Source organism: Rissa tridactyla, chromosome 11 (genome assembly GCF_028500815.1).
Source record: "Rissa tridactyla isolate bRisTri1 chromosome 11, bRisTri1.patW.cur.20221130, whole genome shotgun sequence".
In the NCBI taxonomy this organism is placed as follows: domain Eukaryota; kingdom Metazoa; phylum Chordata; class Aves; order Charadriiformes; family Laridae; genus Rissa; species Rissa tridactyla.
Genome location: NC_071476.1, coordinates 9,771,231 through 9,789,900, shown reverse-complemented (window position 1 = coordinate 9,789,900; position 18,670 = coordinate 9,771,231). Strand labels below are relative to the sequence as shown.

The 18,670-nt window shown below is 52.0% G+C and overlaps 1 protein-coding gene across 2 annotated transcripts in view; it reads right to left on the bottom strand.

Annotated features, from left to right (window-relative positions):
• Positions 1 to 27: 27 nt before the first annotated feature.
• Positions 28 to 18,670, bottom strand: part of ARHGAP26 (Rho GTPase activating protein 26) — a 149,189-nt gene continuing 130,546 nt past the window's right edge. The window contains exons 21-23 of one of the 2 annotated variants that reach the window (XM_054217059.1): positions 8,830 to 8,940; positions 5,953 to 6,044; positions 28 to 1,681 (exon numbers count right to left, since the gene is read on the bottom strand). In XM_054217059.1, coding sequence (XP_054073034.1) covers positions 1,593 to 1,681; positions 5,953 to 6,044; positions 8,830 to 8,940 — 292 coding nt within the window. In that variant the 3' untranslated portion in view covers positions 28 to 1,592. The other variant, XM_054217060.1, reaches the window with a different exon arrangement.

Below are 18,670 nucleotides of genomic sequence, written 5' to 3'. Positions count from 1 at the left end.
TCAAATATAGATCTTTCCCTCATAATATTTTAAGATACTCTATTTATACATTAATTCTTTCAAAAATAAAAAGTGACACATACAGCAATTCAGTCACTCGGAGTCTTTAAAATTATTACAAAAAAGACAGGACATCCATCCCCTAGCAGTGTGCGACGGCGTCACTCCTGCACGACAGTCTCTCCGCCACCAGGCTGGGGTTTCTTTCACCATTTTCTATCACAAAATATAACTTTTCCAGCTCTCGCCATGCCAGCCGGCCAGCCCAGCTCTGCAGTCCTGCAGGGCTCCTTCTCGCACCCTCCCCCTTAAAAATGACCCCAAACGGAGCGGGATTTGCACACTCGCTCTGCCAACCCCTCGCCACACGTCCAGGGAGGCAGGAGCATCCTCTCCAGGGCAGGACCAGAGGGGCGGTGGAGCCCCAGGGCTCATCCTTCGATTTCTGCAGACCGTAGGTTGGCCACACCAACAATAAATGTCCTGTGAGGATGGAAATAATTTACCTTGCACAACCAGTACTGCACAGACTTGGCACGGACAGACTACACGCCAGGCTTCAAGCAAGGAGACCACCTAAAAAGCATCGGTGGAGAGTGGCAAACGCAGCCCCAAAATGGCACGTCAGCGTCCCGGGCGTTCGGGAAAGCATGGATGTCTCTGTGCAATGTGCGTTGGGAAGCGGAGATACAAACCAGTCAAACGGCAGGAGCGGTGTTTATCTGGAGCTGCATCTTGCCCTCCAGGGAGGAAACGCAGGCTGCACAGATCACAGATGTTTACCTTGCAAAAAATCTAAATTTTTTTTTTTTGTAAAAAAAAAAAAAAGTTTGAGAGCTTTGGTCCAAAATATTCTCCCCTCCACTGTGCTGATGCCTGCTGAGCCCTGCCGGCGCCGTGCCCACCCTGCAGAGCCCAGGGAGCCTCTGGCTCTCGCCTGCGAGAGCAGAGCCCTGCTGTGCACGGTGGGACGGCCACCCCACCCGGGGCTGTCCCCGCTGCAAAGGGACGCTCTGCTCACGCGAACCGCTGCAGACACAGCCCGTGGGTTGGTGTCAGCCCAGAGCACCTCACCCAGAGAGGGGCTGGTCGCTCCAGGCTCTGCTCTGGCTGGTTGGAAAGCCAGGAAGGGCCCGGGAGCAGAGGATGCCTTGGGGTCCCTCAGCTCCCACCGATACTCTTCCCAGTGGTCCCGCTGCAGGGAACACCGGGCTCGGCGCCTCTCCCATGCCGGGCCACAGTCCGCAGGCTCGGCCCCTGCAGAGCAGCGGGGCTGCGGTGTGGAGCTTCTGCGTTGCCGGGGGGCTTTGATGGCTGCGAGGGCTCCCTGCAGGGATGTGGGCTTCAGGCATCGCCTGCCTCTGCTCGGGGCTGAAGGAGTCGAGCCATCTCCCCAGGACCGCTGCCCCAGCACGCACCGCGGGAGGGGACATGTACGGAGTTATCCACACAAACATTCATCTCAGCGGGTACGGGGAAGTCCTCACCCTGCGTCGCACAGGGGCAAAGCGCAAAATGGTCTGCAGGACTCCTGCCAGCGGCTGCCATGGATACCATGTAAAGCTCAGCAGTGGCGCTTCTCACGCCCAAAGTTATAGGAACTCGACGTAGTTCTCGGGGATTAATCCCGTCTTCCCGTTGAGGGTCCCTTCCAGCCAGCCAGGCTCCTGGGATGGGTGAACTTGAGGAGAGAAGGAAAAGGCAGGTTACTACAGGAGGGGGTGATGGTGTAGAGGACACGGCTCTTTGTGTGCTGACAACCTGAAAGTTGCTCTTGGGAGAGAGCACGGCCCTTAATTTGTGTTTATTTTAAAATAAGGAAACTAATGTGCTAAGGAGCTCGGGAAGCTGAAGCGCTCTGTCTGCTCACCCATGGGACTCCTCTGCCTCCCCCTTACCAAAGATCACATGGTGGAACCAGCAGAAGGACCAAGCAGAAGGACCACGGCTGCAGGCTCAGCCACGGACTGCGTTTCCAAATACTAGCTGGTGCTGCAGGGCTGATGTCAGTGAAGCATTTGGGACAAAAACAAGGGCTCAAAACTTCCTCCACGTTTGTGCTAAAATCTCTTTGACGCTCAAGAGAAGGCGGGTAACTCCATCGCCTCGTAACCCTGCAGGTGCCAGCCTGGCCTCACACCAGGCTGAGGGAGAAAATGAATTAGAGAACGCTCCCGGGCAGGAAAGCAAACACTGCAATCTTATTTCTGTGAAACGAGAAATCTGATCAGTCCTCAAAAGACTTACGCTCTTTCTTTATTCAATCAACTACTGAAGATTTGCTGATTTTACAGGAACCAGGGTTATGCCAATGCAGGCAGAGGAATATTCCCCGCAGCCCCAGGATGAACAGTGCCAGGTCAGCATGGCAGAGCTGCCCGGGTTTCTGTGACTCTCGCCTACACGGTGTCCAGCATCGACCGCGAGAGTGACAGGAGCCCCCGCTGTCCCCCCCTTTGCTCACTCCCTGCCCCGCCGGCACGGTGCCGGCCCTCCCCACAGCCCCATCGATCGCAGCATGGCCATTCTCTCTGCAAAATTCACGACTGACACTGACTGGGGAGAAAGATTCAGAAAGACAGAAGTGTCTTAAGTTCCAAAGATCTCCATGCTTTGGGAGAGACCAGCCCTCCCCAGCGTGGCAAAGCCCATCACTACTGGGTATGCCTGCAGAGGAATATTGTATGTAGTAATCTATTAACGAAAAAAAAAAACAACACAGAAAACTAACTAGTTTTGAGAGCCACAGTGTCCCAGCTCCTAGGTTTACACATTTTTAGGTTTCATTTGTTCCAGCTTCTTTTTCCACGCCTACACCCTCCCATGCCCAAGTCTCGGGGCTTTTCTAGCCCCAAAGGCTACGGCAGTCTGCTCAGAGGAGAAATGCCACCTCCAGCCTGCAAGGAAAGCCCCCAAGGGGAAAAAACGCATGAAAAGCTACTGGGTTACCCCGCTTCGGGTGGGAGTAAAGGCTTCACTGTGCCCCGCCAGCAGATGGTGGCCATTAAGAGAAAAGAAGTTGTAACTGGGATGCGTGTGTCTGTGTCTTTGGAGTCTTCAGCCCCCTGGTCTCAGCAAATGGGCTGGGAAAGTGCCTTAACGGAAAGTCATGTGAGTTCCAGCTGCTGCTTTTGCCTTAAAAAATCACGTATGTCCCAAAGGCAGCCTTTTATTTCTGTGCGGGTGCTCTCGGACAGAGCAGGGCACGTGAGCAGAGAGGATCTCATTTGCTATTACAGAATTAGAGGAGAAATGCAACACAACTTTCCTAATGTAGCATAAAACTTCAGTATCCAGCAGCAGCAGCTCAGGTGGGGGTCCCTTGCTTCAGAATTTGGAGTTTTCCATCTCAGGGGTGATTGCTTGTTAAAAACACACGTGATCATCCCTTCCCTGACCGTGACTCTCACTGTCCCTGATTCCAGGCCTCCACAGACCCAGGGCATCCCTCCCATTTAGCGCCACAACAAGGGCACGCAACTGTCAAGTGCACAAGATCTGCTGGAAAACCCAGGTTTCATGTAACTAAAAGGAACTAAAAGCTCTGGAGTTTAACGGGACCTCTCAAAACCTGGTGTTCTGTAGGCTGGGGATGCCCCTCGGTGTGGGCAACAGCATCTGATTTCCCAGTGGGACGAGACGCTGCTCTGCCACGCAACCTCAGACAGCCCTGAAGTCAAACGAGAACCTGTCTCCAACTATTTCCAAGACCCATTTTGCTTTCGCTGGGTTTTATTAAACCCTTTCATCATCATCATAACATTTTTACCAAGCAGTGCTGTTTCTAACTCGCTTCCCCCAGCTAACGTGAGCCCCGGCTATGCTGCTAAGTGATTAGAACATGCTGTATATTTTTTTCCTTGAATAATCCATTGATTTTTATCTAGCAAACACAATGTATTTAATTCAAACTTGTTCCCCTCCTAGCTGCTCTAATTCCCACGGCCTCTCAAAGGGGAGCCCATGTTTATTTATAAGATATCTATGGAGCTGCTTAGGAAAAGTATTTTCTTTAATTCACATGTATTCATTCTCTTCCCCTTTCTGCTATATTCTTATGTATATCCCAGGGCAAAACCAGTGCATGTGGTAGCAGTTTCCCAAATGACAACACTTAACATATAAAAGCCAAGAACTACTTGGAAAGTTGTAAAAAGTCTTTTCTTTACATTGGGATTATATCTAAACCAGAGCTGCTTAATTCCACGGGGCACAGTCTCTTTCCCTCGATGCAGGAAATAGAAAATCTATGTTCATTAACGTCATCTCCAAAAATCTGACTAACCAGAGCCCACCTATTCCAGCTCTCAGTATCCAGAGTCAAAAAAGCACATGCTCCTTTTCCATCTCCTGCGTGAAACATTATGGCAACTGCATAGAATATTTCTGGTGCTGATACTCGGAAACTAATCTCTCCTACCCAGAAGACGGGTGAGGAATGGCTCTGTATATGGTAACGCTGGGGTGGGTCACCCGCTCACCGGTTTCTCCCTTGCATTTAGATAAGGGTCCGTGTCCCCGGGAGGGACGTGGTGCGGTGGGGCAGCCCCCAAAAGCCCGGCACACAGGGGCTGCGCGGTCCGGCCAGCACCTCGCTCTGCCGCAGCGGGTGAGCCATGTACGGCCGCGGTGCAGCGCCGGGACGTGTGTGTACCGCGGGGTCTCGAATAACTTCAGCGAGCAGCTGGAGCGCCGGGCAGCTGCCAGGACGGCAAACAGCGCCGGCAGCAGGGGCAGCGCCGGGCACCGTCCCTGCTCCGCGGCCGCGGATGACAGAGCACAGCCCAAAGGTGACACCGTGCCTCGCCAGACTTCTGCCTTTTATTTCCTACTGCGGATCAGAGCCTGCACTTCGTACTCCCAAGCGTAGCCTGGAGAACCTCTGCATGCCCTCCGTGCGGGGCTGCATCTTCCTCTACCAACCCGCCGAAACCCAGCCCTGATCCAGACGGACATGAGAGCCAGTCACTCATGTCTGCCATCACCTCGTGCCCTGCGGATGCACGGCCACTTCCAGTGCTGGGGCCAAAACACCCGTCACCCTGGGCTGGCAGCTCAGACACCACGGGGACGGGCAGGGGGTGGCAAATTGGACATCTCCGGGGGAGAGAAGGGGGATCCCACCTTTTCATCTCTCTTATTTTACACATCTCCCTTAGGATTTATTTCCCTTAGGAAATAAATCAGGATCTTGAAAAGGCAGTTTTCACACTGATCCTGAAGACAGCTGGATGATCAGCTGTTTTCAGGATGGATACAAAAAGTAAGGCAAGATACACCTCAGATTTAATGCCTGTCTTTTAAGTATTTCTGCTTTCTTCTTTCATGGGATTCCTAGTGGTGGAAACGGGGTAGTCCTTAAACAGAGGAGCGAAAGGAAACCCATGAACTGAGAGCCCAGATCATTCCCCGGGTCATGGAAAGAAAACCAGTAATTTGCAAAAACTCAGTGCCAAAATAAATAACAGCCAAGTGTCCTTCTCTGTAGCCGTATTCCTATTGCTGCTCATGCTGGCTCTGTGGCATCTCACATGTACGTTACATGAAATAGGAGGTGCTGTGACAGAAGTGCCCATTTGAGGTGATGGGGACGTCTCCTGCCTCTCCACCACCCAGCTACCAGGTACCAGCGCATCCCGCAGTGCTTCCCTGGCAGGCAGAAGGTGGGTGGCTGCCAGTGACAGGCAATGCCACCGTTGTTAGAAGGAAGCTAATTTGACAGTGTGTTACAAACCCTCCCAGTACGTCCCTTGCCCTCCCGTGTCCTTCCTCTGCAGCTAACCCTGCTCCGGACTCAGCTCCAGGAAAGCCCAGTGCCGGGCTCCTACAGAACCAGGTGCAGCTTTCTCAATCCCACTTTCCCGGCATTCTGGGAACCGCAGCCTGAATATTGCACTGAAAAATGAGCCCACCTCGTCCCACTCCCGGTGCTGCCCCGAGTCGAGGACTCACCGTTATCGAACACGGTGCCAGCCGTGAAGGAGAGCTCCGAGTCGTGTTCTGCTTTACAGGCGTACAAAGCTCGGGCTTTCCGCAGCGGTGAGCTGCAAGAAGAACGCATTTATTGGTATAAAAAATACTCAACTCATACACAACAGCAGTCCCCTCCCCACTGTGTCGAAGCGGGGGCCATGTAAGTGGTGCACGTTGAAGAGGGGTCCAAGGGCCTCTCCCGCTCTGCCAAGGGTCCAAGGATATGCTGCTCAGGGGAAGAGAGAGGAAGGCGCCAGAGGAGGCTGAATGCTCTTGGGGATGAGCCCCCAATTTTCACCATGCTGCAATCCCAGTCTGAGCCCAGCCGGCACCGCCAGGACTGGAGCCCAGGACCGGTGCCCAGCAGGGGCAGCCCGAGCCAGGCGTCCCCGGGCGAGCCCCGGATGCTGGACAGAAGAAGGGCATCTCCAGGCAGAAGTGCATCGGGGAGCTGGAAATGTTTTGTGGGTCTCTGAAGGGCCATAACAGACTGGAGGCAGCAGGAGCCGGCAGCAACCCGCTGCCCACCGGCCCCACTCGCTGCCGAAGCCAGCGCTCCCAGTGCAGCTGCAAACACAAGGAGAGTTCTGCAAGGAAGAATTAGCACTTGGGAAGGGGATTTCAACACAGAAAAACAAGCAGGTCCATGAAGAATTTGCTGCACTTCTTTAGAGACTGTACCTGAAGATAAAGAAGATTTAAGAGCCATTAGATTTTACTGGGGAAGTGTCAGCGTGCCCACGCTGCGGGGGAGTGAATTAGAGCAGAGAGAGCCAGAAATGGAGCAAATCGCCAGCAGACGCAGGGAGGAAATGAAGGAGCTCAGGAACCCACCGGCAACACGCAGGCACGCAGAGCTGTCCTCTGTCCCCTGCCCCCTGCACCCGCGGCCACCCTCCTGTCCTGTCTGGCTCTGGGCTCGAGCAAGGCTGGTGGGAAGGTGGGACACCACCTGGCCGTGGGGACAGTGACGGTGTCAACCTGCCCAGGCACTGGGTGGTGGGACCAGCCGGCAGCATCCAGCACTGCAGCAGGCTGCTCGGCCACAGTATGGCCAAGCAAAGCGATGGAGGAGCTGCGGGGGTTAGGAATAAGGTGCCACCATGTCCTAGTTCAGCCTTTTCACCAACTTTTATCTTTCTGAGGACTTGAACTTATTCTGAATTCTCTCCGAGCGAGCCCAGGGAAGCGGCAGGCGAAAGCAGTTCACCTTCACCCAGAAACCACGAATCAGGGAAGCTGTGAATGGTTTTGGCTTTGCTGTGCAGACAGCCCCGAAGCAGAGGTCTCTCCTCTCCAAATTCCAGCTGCCCGACACGAGCAGCCACCAAACACTGAAAAAACAGGATGGGCAAACACTCCTCCTGCTCCAGAGAGGGTCCTTGGCTGCCGGGGAGGCACCGCTCACGCACAGTACGTGGGGGAGACCGTCAGATGAAAAACAAAAGGTATTTTCGGGTTTACTACCTTGGAATTATTCAAGTTGTTGTTTTTCTCCCCCAAAAATGACCTCTGCAGCCTGGCATCCCCGTGGCCCCAGCCTGCCCCTGGCTGCTCTCCGGGCTGCGACTGCGCCCGCCAGAGCCCCACAGGGCTTTCAGGGAAAACTCTGGTCCCCAGCGATGGCTCACGTTAGGTTTCTGCCTCCGAGCGTGGCACGAGGCCAGCAAAGCACTCAGGAGCTTCCCCTATCTGCCCTTGCGCACCTTCAGGGATGATGAGCCTCTCTCCCCGAGGAGGAAGGCTGCCTGGATGGTATTACGCCGTTACCAGCCTTTGCAGACGCGTAGCAAAACAAATAAATAACCCTGCCAAGCAGGCAGCCATTGTACAGGCGTCATCTGTATGGCTGTAGGTGTGGGGGAAGAGCTCGGTCTGTGTCTGTAACGAATAAACAGGTTTGACACGTCTCCCTCGGAGGAGGGATGGGTGCCCCGGCCCTGCGCGCTGGCACCTGCCGAGGGGCTGGGAGCCACGCTCCAACAGGGGCAACCACAGCCTCCTGCTCCACTGTGCCAGGGTGGGCTCAGGGGAGAGAAACCCCATCTGAGGATTTCTCTACAGACCAGAGATGGATAATCCGCAGACCAGAGGCGACGCTGCCCTGGGCTGAGCATCCCCTGGTACCCGCAGGTCCCAGATGCTGGCCATGCTGTGCTTGTGGCACGACTGCATCACCGGTGCCAAAAGCCACCCAGGCAGCGCCCGCTCCTACTGCAGTGTCTCAGGGGACACAGGGGGACATGTGTCCTCCTGCCCACCGGGCTGGTGTCTAGCACCACCTAACCTGCTGCTCCAGCATCCCACTGGACATCTTCTGATAGCCTGTCAGTAACGTTCAGGACCGATTCCCTCCAGCGATGCCCAAGCACCTGAGACACAGGCACCCAGCAGGCAAATGTCTGCGCTGCCCCGTGTTCTTTACCCTCCTCAGATTCCAGGTAAGAAAAGGAAGTGGTCAGAAAATGAGGTATCACAGCGTTTGACAAAGGCTTGTTATTCCTCGCAGCAGCTGGGAAGGCAGCACACGCCTTACCTGTGGCAGGGAGGAGCAAAGCCAACCGCAGGAGCTGAACTGGCTGGGCAAACCCACAGAAACCACCAGCGACGCCAAGCACTGCGAGTGTGACCTGCCAGCGCCGGCGGGCGCCTGACGGGGGGCTCAATGGGGGATTCAAAGGGTCTGCCCTGGGGCAGGAGACCTTTGAAAGCTCCGCTCTTGCTGAGTGCAGGTAGCTGCAGTGGGGCGACTTGCGCGGGATGCAAAGGGAAAAGGAAAGTGAAGTGGGGGAAACCGAGTAAATTAAACAGAAAATAGCAAAAGCAACAAAAAGCAAAGCGAATTCTGCAACAGACCTGATGGGGGATGAGTCGCTGGACGTAGAGGAGGTGGGCATAGGACTTGATGGCGCGGAGAACATGGGCCAGGACGGTGAGAGGGGTGACGTTGGGCTTGGATTCTGAGGGCTGCAAGACATAACCAGATACCTTATCAACGTGCAACCACAGAAACAAACAGTAACCAAGAGACAGTCAGACGACATCCGACGATAGCAAGTGCCTTGGGAATATTCAGAGCATGAGACACAGCTATGAAATGGAGTGCCAAGACCTTGGGAAATGTTTCAAGGCCAGATCTGCATTTCTCTGGACAACAAGAGCTGGATCTTCCAATTGAGCCCAACACCCTGTGTGAGGAAAAGGGCTGTCTCGCTGCTCACCGCGGGCAGCCCAGCCACTTACCTGCCTTGTTTTATTTCCCCCACTGCTGCCAGCGATGGTTGATGGTATTTCTGGAGACTAATGATGCCTGTGAGCAGCCTCCATCCATCCCCCTTTTGCCTGTCAGTTGTCGCGATGTCAGAATCTGGGCCCCGATCCATGGTGCCCAGCCGTGACTGCCCATTCACATTCCTAACCAGAGGGGCTGGGAGCCCGGAGGAGCTCCGTGTCTCCAGGACAGACCAGAGGCACTGGGAACCTAGAGGAGCTCCGTGTCTCCAGGATGGACCAGAGGGGCTGGGAGCCCAGAGGAGCTCCGTGTCTCCAGGATGGACCGGAGGGGCTGGGAGCCCGGAGGAGCTCTGTGTCTCCAGGACGGAGCCAGCCAGGGCTGGCGTCTCTATCCCATCCTCTGCCCACACCAGCCCTCAAGGGTCAGCAGCACCCGAGGGCTCTGCTGGGACCTCAGCGCCGCACAGGTCATGCAAACGCCTCGCATCGAGGTAACCGGGGCTCCGGCTGTGCTTATACAGTCAACACTATAAAAATTTCATTGATTTGTTTTCCACATTTTGCACTGAAGTACTTTTTTTCCCCTCATGCAAACTGCCCTTGATTCCTCGCTTCTAAGCTATGGCTGTCAACTGAAGTTGAATCAAGTTACTGAACTAGTAAATACATGCAGAAGTCAAGCGAGAAGTGCTTGACTCCTTCAGAACTGTTCGATTTAGGTTACTCTCAGGTTCACCAAAAAGCAATTATTGTACTAAAATACCAATTTGAGTCTGATTCATCTTCTCCTGTTTCCATGCTTATCAACTCATCTGTATTCTCTATCAGATTGTAAACTCCATCCCTGATAAAACGCCAGAAAAAACCTCTCTCCACAGAGAATGCCTCTGTGAAACCAAGAGGTTTTGTAAAAGCAACATGATTTATGTTTTTTCCCTGAGACAGGGCTGGTACCTCTGATCACACGGGTCTGTGACGAGGTGGGGATAGGGTGCAACCCCACAGGCAACCCCGAGGCTGTCCCCATCCCCATTCCATCCCCATCCTCATTCCCATCCCCATCTTCCCCATCCCCGAGCTGGAGGCTCCCGAGGCATTGGGAGGGGAAGGGATATGGGGTCAGGGAGGCTCCAGAGCATTCAGGAAGACCTCAGCCCTGCAGTGACAGGGGTTTATGGGTCCCACCAGCGCAAATGGACGTTGGAGGGAGGGAAAGGGCTGCACCAGGACTAACCACATGCCAGAGGCCGCCTCTTCATCTCTTCTCCCCTGTCTCAGGGAACTGGCATTTCTCCGAGGGGAAGGGGATGAAGTTGCCGAGCTGCTTTCTGACAGCACCAGGGTAACTGTGAGGTGGAGGGAAAGGCATAGCCCTCCCTCTCAGCTCCAGGCTGTAAATACAATGTGTTCCAAATACCTGTCCGGGATTATAAAAATCTCTTCTAGATATGTTTAACTCAGATTTCCTCCCATCACTGTGCGCTGTGCAGCAATATGCCTCCCTCACGCTCGAGGAGAAGCCTCCTGAGGAGCATGGCTTGGACCAGTAGCCAACTCAGAAAAAAACCTCAACGTCCAAAAAGCATGAAATCAGCCCCCTCCCCTCCCAAACGAACACAACGAGCAGTACCAGCGCACACAGTGGGAGGAAGCGTGGGCAGCTGCCAGGGCAGCCCGTGCTGCCTCTTAAACCTTTAGTAAAACGATGAAGTGTCTGCAAAAAGGGCAGTGGGCTAACCCATGAGCATTCAGTACCTAATAGATCCCAACAGCAGAAGATCATTGTTTCAGCCCCCAGCTTCTGCCCAGAGTGAAATGTTTCTTATATTAACAGAGAAGAGAATATAACAAACATTTTTCTTCTCTTTCAAGCTGAATATAAAACCTCAACCTCCATCATTTAAAAGAAAAAGAACCAACCTCCCCCAACATCCAACAGGGTCTCCGGGAAATATTTATGAATAATCTTGAATTTTGTGTTTCCTTGTCATTTTCTTCCTTTCAGTTTGAGTTAGAATTTAGCAGCTCTAGACTAAAATGTCACTCTTGGCACACCAGCGTCCCTCCAGTTCATGCGCCTGTGCCACCAACCCCCTGAAGCCTTCCTCGCCCGCACCAGGCTCGGCTCTGGGTACGTGGGTCCTCTATCAGTACCAGCACTGGCCGAGAGGCCGGTGGCTCTTGCCGGCAGCTCCTGTGTGCCCTTCCACACGCCTGCGAGTGAAGCTGGCAGCCAGCGCTCTCTGGCATTCTCTGATGGTTACAACTCAAAACTGAAAGGATAGATGTGTGGATTTGGTCCAATTTCTAGGGGGAAAGTGCCCATGTCATAAATATCGCCACCGCAATGGCACCTAGAGGACACTGAAGAAGGTTAAATTGTTGGCTTGAACTCCTCTGAGGTCCATATCTGCTTAAGGCCAAACTCTTGGCTTCTTTACCCCTCGCAGAAGCTGCGTCACTGGATTCAACAGAAACCAATGATTTCCCTTTGCAATTATGGGCAATACCTTTATTACGTCAGAGGGTTACATGCATATAGAAATGAGATACAGCAGTGCATCAAAACTTTCACAGGAGGGCTGTAAAACAGGGAATGTTCACAGGCAGACTATAAACAGAAATCCTCAAAACGTTCTCCTAAATTGACACTATTTAAAACCAATCTCTTTTTTTGCATTTTTCTATCCTCAAAATTGTTGGTCTTTTGAAAAATTAGTAATTACCTGTATTACCTCTAGTCTTTAAAAAATCTGTTAGGCATTGGTACTTACCATATATTAAATCTATTTCCAATTTTAAACAGAAGGAGGTGCTACAAAGACCACCAAGTTAGCCCAAATCGCAGAAATTAACCCTTGAAGCACCCGTTCTTGCTGCTTCTCTTTCCTTCTAGCAGGTGTAGATGTCTGGCCATTCATGATAATGGCCGACCTTCCCTTAACGCAACAAGCTATATAGCACATAGGGCAGGTAATTTGGTTTTATTTTATCTGTGCATAAGCATGCTTCTGCCCTCTAATGGAGAGAGCATGTTAGATGCGTTTGAAGAGAAGGAGAGTGCTCTCCTCTGGGCAGCAGGAACTAGAACGTTTCCTTCACTGTTAGTATTGCAAGAGGAACCAGTATTTTGGAAGCCAGAGCCCAGTGGTTATAACACCTGTATGCAATGTTCTCTGGCTCTATACAGCTAAGCTACTATAACGAGCCTCCAAGACGGTAAATGCCTGCAGGGCAAATGGAATATGAATGCATGGGTTTATCACCTGGGAGGCAGAGCACCTGCCAGATGTGCCTTTCTTCTTACCACGGCCTCTCACCATTCAAGTAGACTCCTCCACCCTGGTGATCTCCAAAAGCATCAAATGCACGTTACCTGCTCCGTGCATGGATTTTCTGTAGGCCAGGAGCGTTGCCTTGGGAAACAGACCTCCCGGCCTCCAGCCCCCGGCTCCAGCGAGGTTCCTTTCAACTGAAGCATCTGCAGGGCAGGATGAGTCCTAAGACAGCTTAGATACCTCTAGCCACCAGCCCATCTTCTCACTGGTTAGAAATCCAGCAGGCAGCGGTATCTAATGGACCACAAAGGCCCCCACTGGGGTAGGAGAGAGCAAACGAATGGCACAGCCATGCCATTCTCAAAGAGAAGCTTGGCCCACGGTCAAGGTGGGCCTTGGAGGGGGCGATGAGCTGGTGACCGAAACCTGGCTAGGCTTGTCCCCCCGAGAGTGGCCATCGACACCCACCAGCCTTCCTGCCGTAGCTGCCACCGCCTCTGTGGGCAGCGGGCTCCGGTGCAAGAGGACATCTCGCTGGGTGTGCCAACGATGCGCGTCTGCATTGCAGGATGGCCACTGCCTCCGCTGCTGACCCCGGTCCTCCTCACGGCATGAGGGAAGGAATATCCAACCGCCCAGTGCTCTGGGACTAGAAATTCCCAAAGCACTTTTTGAGATGAAATCATCTTAAAAGAATGCAGCTCTCGCTACTCGTAAAGTCGGCTCTGTCATCGCTCCACCAACTGCACGGTCTGCTACACTAATTACAGTGCCTAATGCAATCAGTACGATTCTCAGAGAACAGAGTTATTTCTGCGATCTTGCAATAAAAAAGCATTACAGTAAGAACCGGCACCCGGGCCGGCCTCTACCTAAGAAGCTATCAATCATTTGGAGCCGGATTTCGGTGTCTTTGGATCCTTGGTGGCAAAGAAAACACTCTTTGTGCCCACCAAAACAATGGAGACAACTAATGACAGCATGTGGATTTTTAAGTATGAAGACCATCCTCTTTCAATCCGGTTGGTCGCGGAAGAGATGAACGTGGTCCTGCGATGACCGAACCACCCCTGGGCAGCCTCGCGGTCCAGCTCTGCCAGTCTTTCCAGCAGGTTTCCTCAAGAAGAATAGACGGACGTTGCAGGACCCCGCCTGAGCTGCCCTCCCAGCACCTACAGACTGCGGGGTACGATGCGCACGAAGGGTTCATCTCCCTTCTGTGAAATACAGGTATTTCTTTTCAAAGATTCTGCTTGAGTATCACCTTTCTGAGCTTATGTGACTGCAAGACCCGAGTCCTGTCTCGCTGGAGAAAGTGCACGCGAGCGAACAGACTATTCTGAGGTCTCTGCATTTTGGAAAACGGTTTTCTTGTAGGATCCAATTTCCTTTCTGTTTCTTATGGAAAGAGCAGAGGTGGTGAGAGGCTTTGGGGAAATGTTGGCTGCTGCCTGCTTTCAGTTCAGCCTGCAGAAAGCAAATCTCATCTGGACCTTTTTTTTTTTTCCTTCTTCTTACTCTGGAGGACTTTGCGAGGGGCTCTCCCTGTTGGGTGCACAGTGGGAAACAAAACAGAGAAAAAAAATGCTAAGAACCAAAAATACCAGAAGCAGGAAACACAGAAGTGGGTAAAATTAGAGTCTTCGGGGGCAGGTATGGACTTTTCCCCAAGAGAAGCAGCAGAGGGAACTCCACCAGTCCGTAGCCCAGCACGTCCCGAGGCTTTCGCCTTTCCTGCCGGTCTGTGCCCCTCGACGGCAGCGTGACCCACAGCCCAGCGAGGAGGTCCAGCCGCCCTGGACGGGGCAGAGTGCGGGAGGACGTCGTGTCGCAGCCACCAGCCCCACCTGCTGCGGGGGCACCTGTGCCTTCAACTCCCTTTGGCAATCCCACTCTTCCAGCAAAAAAATACACTTAGAAATGTATTTAGAAGCTAATTCCTCCTCCCTGCCTCCCGCGCCAGCTGTACATGCTGCCTTTCCCATTCTGAGATTTAGTTTGCTGCCTGAACATGTGAAAAAAGCAGCAATTCTTGTTTCCAGACTCTGGCCTCCTTTGCAGTTGCTGTAGCTAAAAAATTTCTTTTCTAGTCCCTTCTCACAACCTGCCTCTTCTGAGCTCCTCTCCCTCTGCAGTCTGCCTGCCCAGGCTGCCTCTGGCACTCGCTTTACACAGCTCGAGTCCTCAAGGCATCTACAGGTCTGAAGAGTTATTCTCAGCAGGGCTTCCAGACAACTTCTGCTGCTTTGTTCTTCTGGCTGAGAGGACACCAGCTCCACTTCAAAAATGTTTACAGCTTGTTGTTTGTTTTTCTGGAACTCGGGGCTGTTTCAACATCTAACAGCCGTGAATGGGCATAGTCTCCTGATGAGTTAAAGCCCTTTCATGAAATCACCTCAAGACTAAATAACGGTATTCCCATTCTGACATTATCAATACCTGACTGCATTAAAATACATCAAGAACCACCCAACCTTCTATCTCCTTATCCGTTCCTATAAAACAAAGCTGCAGAACTTAAGGCTCTTCTCAAAGCTAACCAGAAAAAAATATTACAGCACCATTTAATGCCAGGGCACTTAAACTCTGCGAACACCAGGCCAAGACTGCGGCTCACCAGCAGACGTGGCTCCGTTGGCTGAATGAAATGGGAGGCGGCCTTGGGTTGAGAAGCTGATGAAGTTCATGCAACGCTGCCCATCCCAGCAAAGCTCAGGGCGCAGATGGATGGGCTCTAGTAAGCGATTCCGAGGCTCTGGCTGCGCTGCAGGTTAGTGATGGCACCACACACGACCCCATGCATGACCATTACCTCACAGGGCTTCACACTGGCAGGATTCTTCCTCTGTTTGGCACTTCAAGTGCAAGAAAAATGATGCTAAAACTCTCTCCAGTGTTATTCTCTCAGGAGTTATCTTGCTGTATAACCATTCAGGTGGAAAATAATGACACACTTGGGAAAATAAGCAGCCAAAATGCACCGTGGTCAACACCACTTGACCAAACAGGTCCAAAAAAGTTCCACTTCCTCAGCATGGACTTTCCCACATCTCCATTTATTAGTTCCTCTGTCTCCATAAGCACAGGTTACAGGGTCTTCTTTTGGATTACATGGACGTGTCCCTCCCTGTACTGCTGAAGATACCCAGCACATTGGTTTGTCCTGTCACTTTGCTGCTTGGCTTATTTCCCATACGTAGAAATATTTCCCTGCTTTAGTAATTTCATAAACAATCTAAAAGCTTTTCCACTTGAATAAAAGAAAGAATGGGAAGATTTCTGACTTTGGGAAGGAGAGCTGGAGTTTTTCTTGTCCCACTTAATAGACATTTCCATTTCCAAATACAGACAGATGATGCTTGATGTTTCAAAGGGATGCAATGACATTGCTGCTTTGGTATAGCCTTCTGGCATGAAGCTTAGAGACGGATGTTAATGCTGGAGAAAGGCTGAGTGAATAAGCAAAGAGTCAGAAATGGATGGGTTTTCAGCATGAGTAAGCGCTGGAGGCACTGGGGAACGGCAGCCGGCCGGACTGGCGGGTACGGGTCTTCCCCATCAGGTGGGATCCAGGCGATGGGAGCATCGTGCCGTCTTAACACAGAACAGCATTTCATTAGCAGCTGCACAACTCAGTTATAACAGACAATTTGCAGTATCACTAGCAAGTTACCAAGCCATCAGTCACCGCTCCTACGGTGTACGGCACACAGAAATGTCATACCGGCACTGGAAACGGGACAGGCGGGAAGAAACTGGGGCAGGGCAGTGGAACGGAGGCAACCATGGGTCCACGCTAACGTGTCTCTGGGTCCTTCACGGCACCCAGCCTGGAGGCGACATGTTCTGCCTCGCTCCACCCTTTGCTCAGCAGCTGTATTTTCTGCTCCAGTAATAACCCCCTCCCTCCTTCCTCGCTGCTCAAAAGGCTCTCAGCAGACTAAAAATCTAGCTGGCAGATTTTATATTGAAGCAAGTGCTTTCAAACCATATTAAATCTCTTAATTATTAATAGAAAAGTTGTAATGTGCCAGTAGGAAGCCAAACAACAGTTTCGGAGGGAAGTGTTGGTAAATCAGGAGCCAGCATCTTAGTCACATCTTTTCCACCGCGCCACTGCTTCTAATACATGAGGTAATTCTGCAAGTCTGGATGCATTAGTCACCAACAAATTGCATTCACAATTAAGGAGAACTCAACAGTCCTCCAGAAACCTCTCGTTTTTCTCTGGCATTCAATCCACTGCCATCTTACGTCCCCCAGAAAAGAAAACTCTCCCATCTGCCACCCCAGCAACCGTATGGGATTCTTGGAAAATGAAGGCAATTAACAGTCCCTGCGGGATCACAGCCCCCAGATCAGCCGGGAGGTGTTTGGGAGGATCAAATATTTGAGGTAAACACATCCTGCGCACGGGGCGGCCCTGCCTCGCTGCTCAGCGGGCTTTGCCAGCCGAAAGCGGCTCAGAACTGCCTTACACAGCGGAGGGTGCCCAGGGGCAGCGGGAGCTGCAGGAAAGGTGTCCCTCCTGCCAGCCACCCTCACCCTGGACCTGGGGAAGGGCTCCCCCACCCTGCACTGCAGCACCCCAGCGCCCTGGGACCCCACAGCAGCCTGGTGAGGGGAATCGGTCTTTATTTCCCCAAAACAAAACCCCCTTTCGCTGGCAGGGACGTTGTGCTGCAGGGAGCCAAGGAGGGGACGAGCGGAGGGCCCGCGTTGCCAGCTACGGAGGGAGACGCCTGGAGCTGACCGCTTCGCCCCCCACACTCTCAGACTCTCACGTGAGCCCCCCCCAAAAGTAATATTCTGTGAAGAGCCACGGAGGTCAGGCATCACGGGACAGGCAGCAGCAACCCACCCCACAAGCTGTTACTGGCAGCTCTCTGGAGGAAGAAAAGTTTCTTTTACTTTTTGAGTAATTTCTGGAAATGGTCAGAAAAGCTACTCCACACCGTAAAAAATTCATTCCTGGCTAAGTAATCTGCCTCGCATAATTTGATAGAAGGCCATTTCCAGACTCAACCCTAACAAAAAAACAAAGAGCGTTTATTTAAGCCTTCATCAGCACCACAAGCTACAACTCTTATTTTTGTATTGTGCAAATATTCTTCACGCAGAGTAAAGAACTAACACCTGCCCACATAAGTCATACACATTGGGAAAAACAATGAGGATTATTTTGGCCTGTAAAAGTGATTTGAGAATAACGGGTGAGTAAAGTCACCGCATAATAATTTTATGCATTTACTTGATTTGCCTGATTTCCTTTTGTGTATTTGTTCTTGTACGGCTTTGTTCTGCAAGTATTCTGCACACATCAGTTATAGAGAGCTGATCAGAACATTTCACTCCAAAATCCAAACACTACAATACTGAAATGATCCAGTTTGATCGTATTTATCAAAAGAAGTCCCGGCTTTGTTCTGTTCTTTCTTTTTTCCGTCTTTTTTCACTTGAAAAACCCAAACTTTGTAATAACATTTTTGCCTCATCAGCTCTCATCAGCAAAATCCTCCTCCTCCAGTTGCACATCCCCTCCCAGTGCAGCCCAGCTGGGAGGTGTGAGCACGACAACCCTCCCGGTTTACTGGCCCAACCTCAACTCCTCTGCCTGCAACCAAGCTGCAAACGGAGCCTTGTCTCCCTTCCCATTAATCAAATACAGTGAAGATTAATACACTCAATTCACTTTTTCTTTTTGGTTGGTTATTTTTCCACTGCTATTTGTAACATTCCATGTGCTCTCCCAAGCGTCCCCGCTCCCGCTACTGTGCCCTGAGGCCCAGCGGTGTTCAGGGAGGACCCCGGGAGGTCCCTGACCCAACCTCCCGCTCAAGCCGGGGTGGCTGAGACTGGGGCAGGTGGATCCACCAGTGCTTGGAAGCCTCTGAGGTTGGAGACTGCAGGCACTCATACCATTTTAGTATTACACCATGACACGTGGAAGAGCCTAGCTCTTGTAAGAGACCTGAAAAACACTTTTTCTTGCATCAAACACAACTAAAGCTACAGAAAGACACATAATTTTAAGTCCCATCTGCCACACTTAAAAGCTACAGATATACTGGACAGAGATGATTAGTTGGCGTCACTGTTTGAAGAAGCAGCATGGGCTGGAAGAGCCCCAGCTCCCCTGTGGTCCTCAAGGCACAGCTCAGCCTCAGCCCTGGCTTTGTCATGCA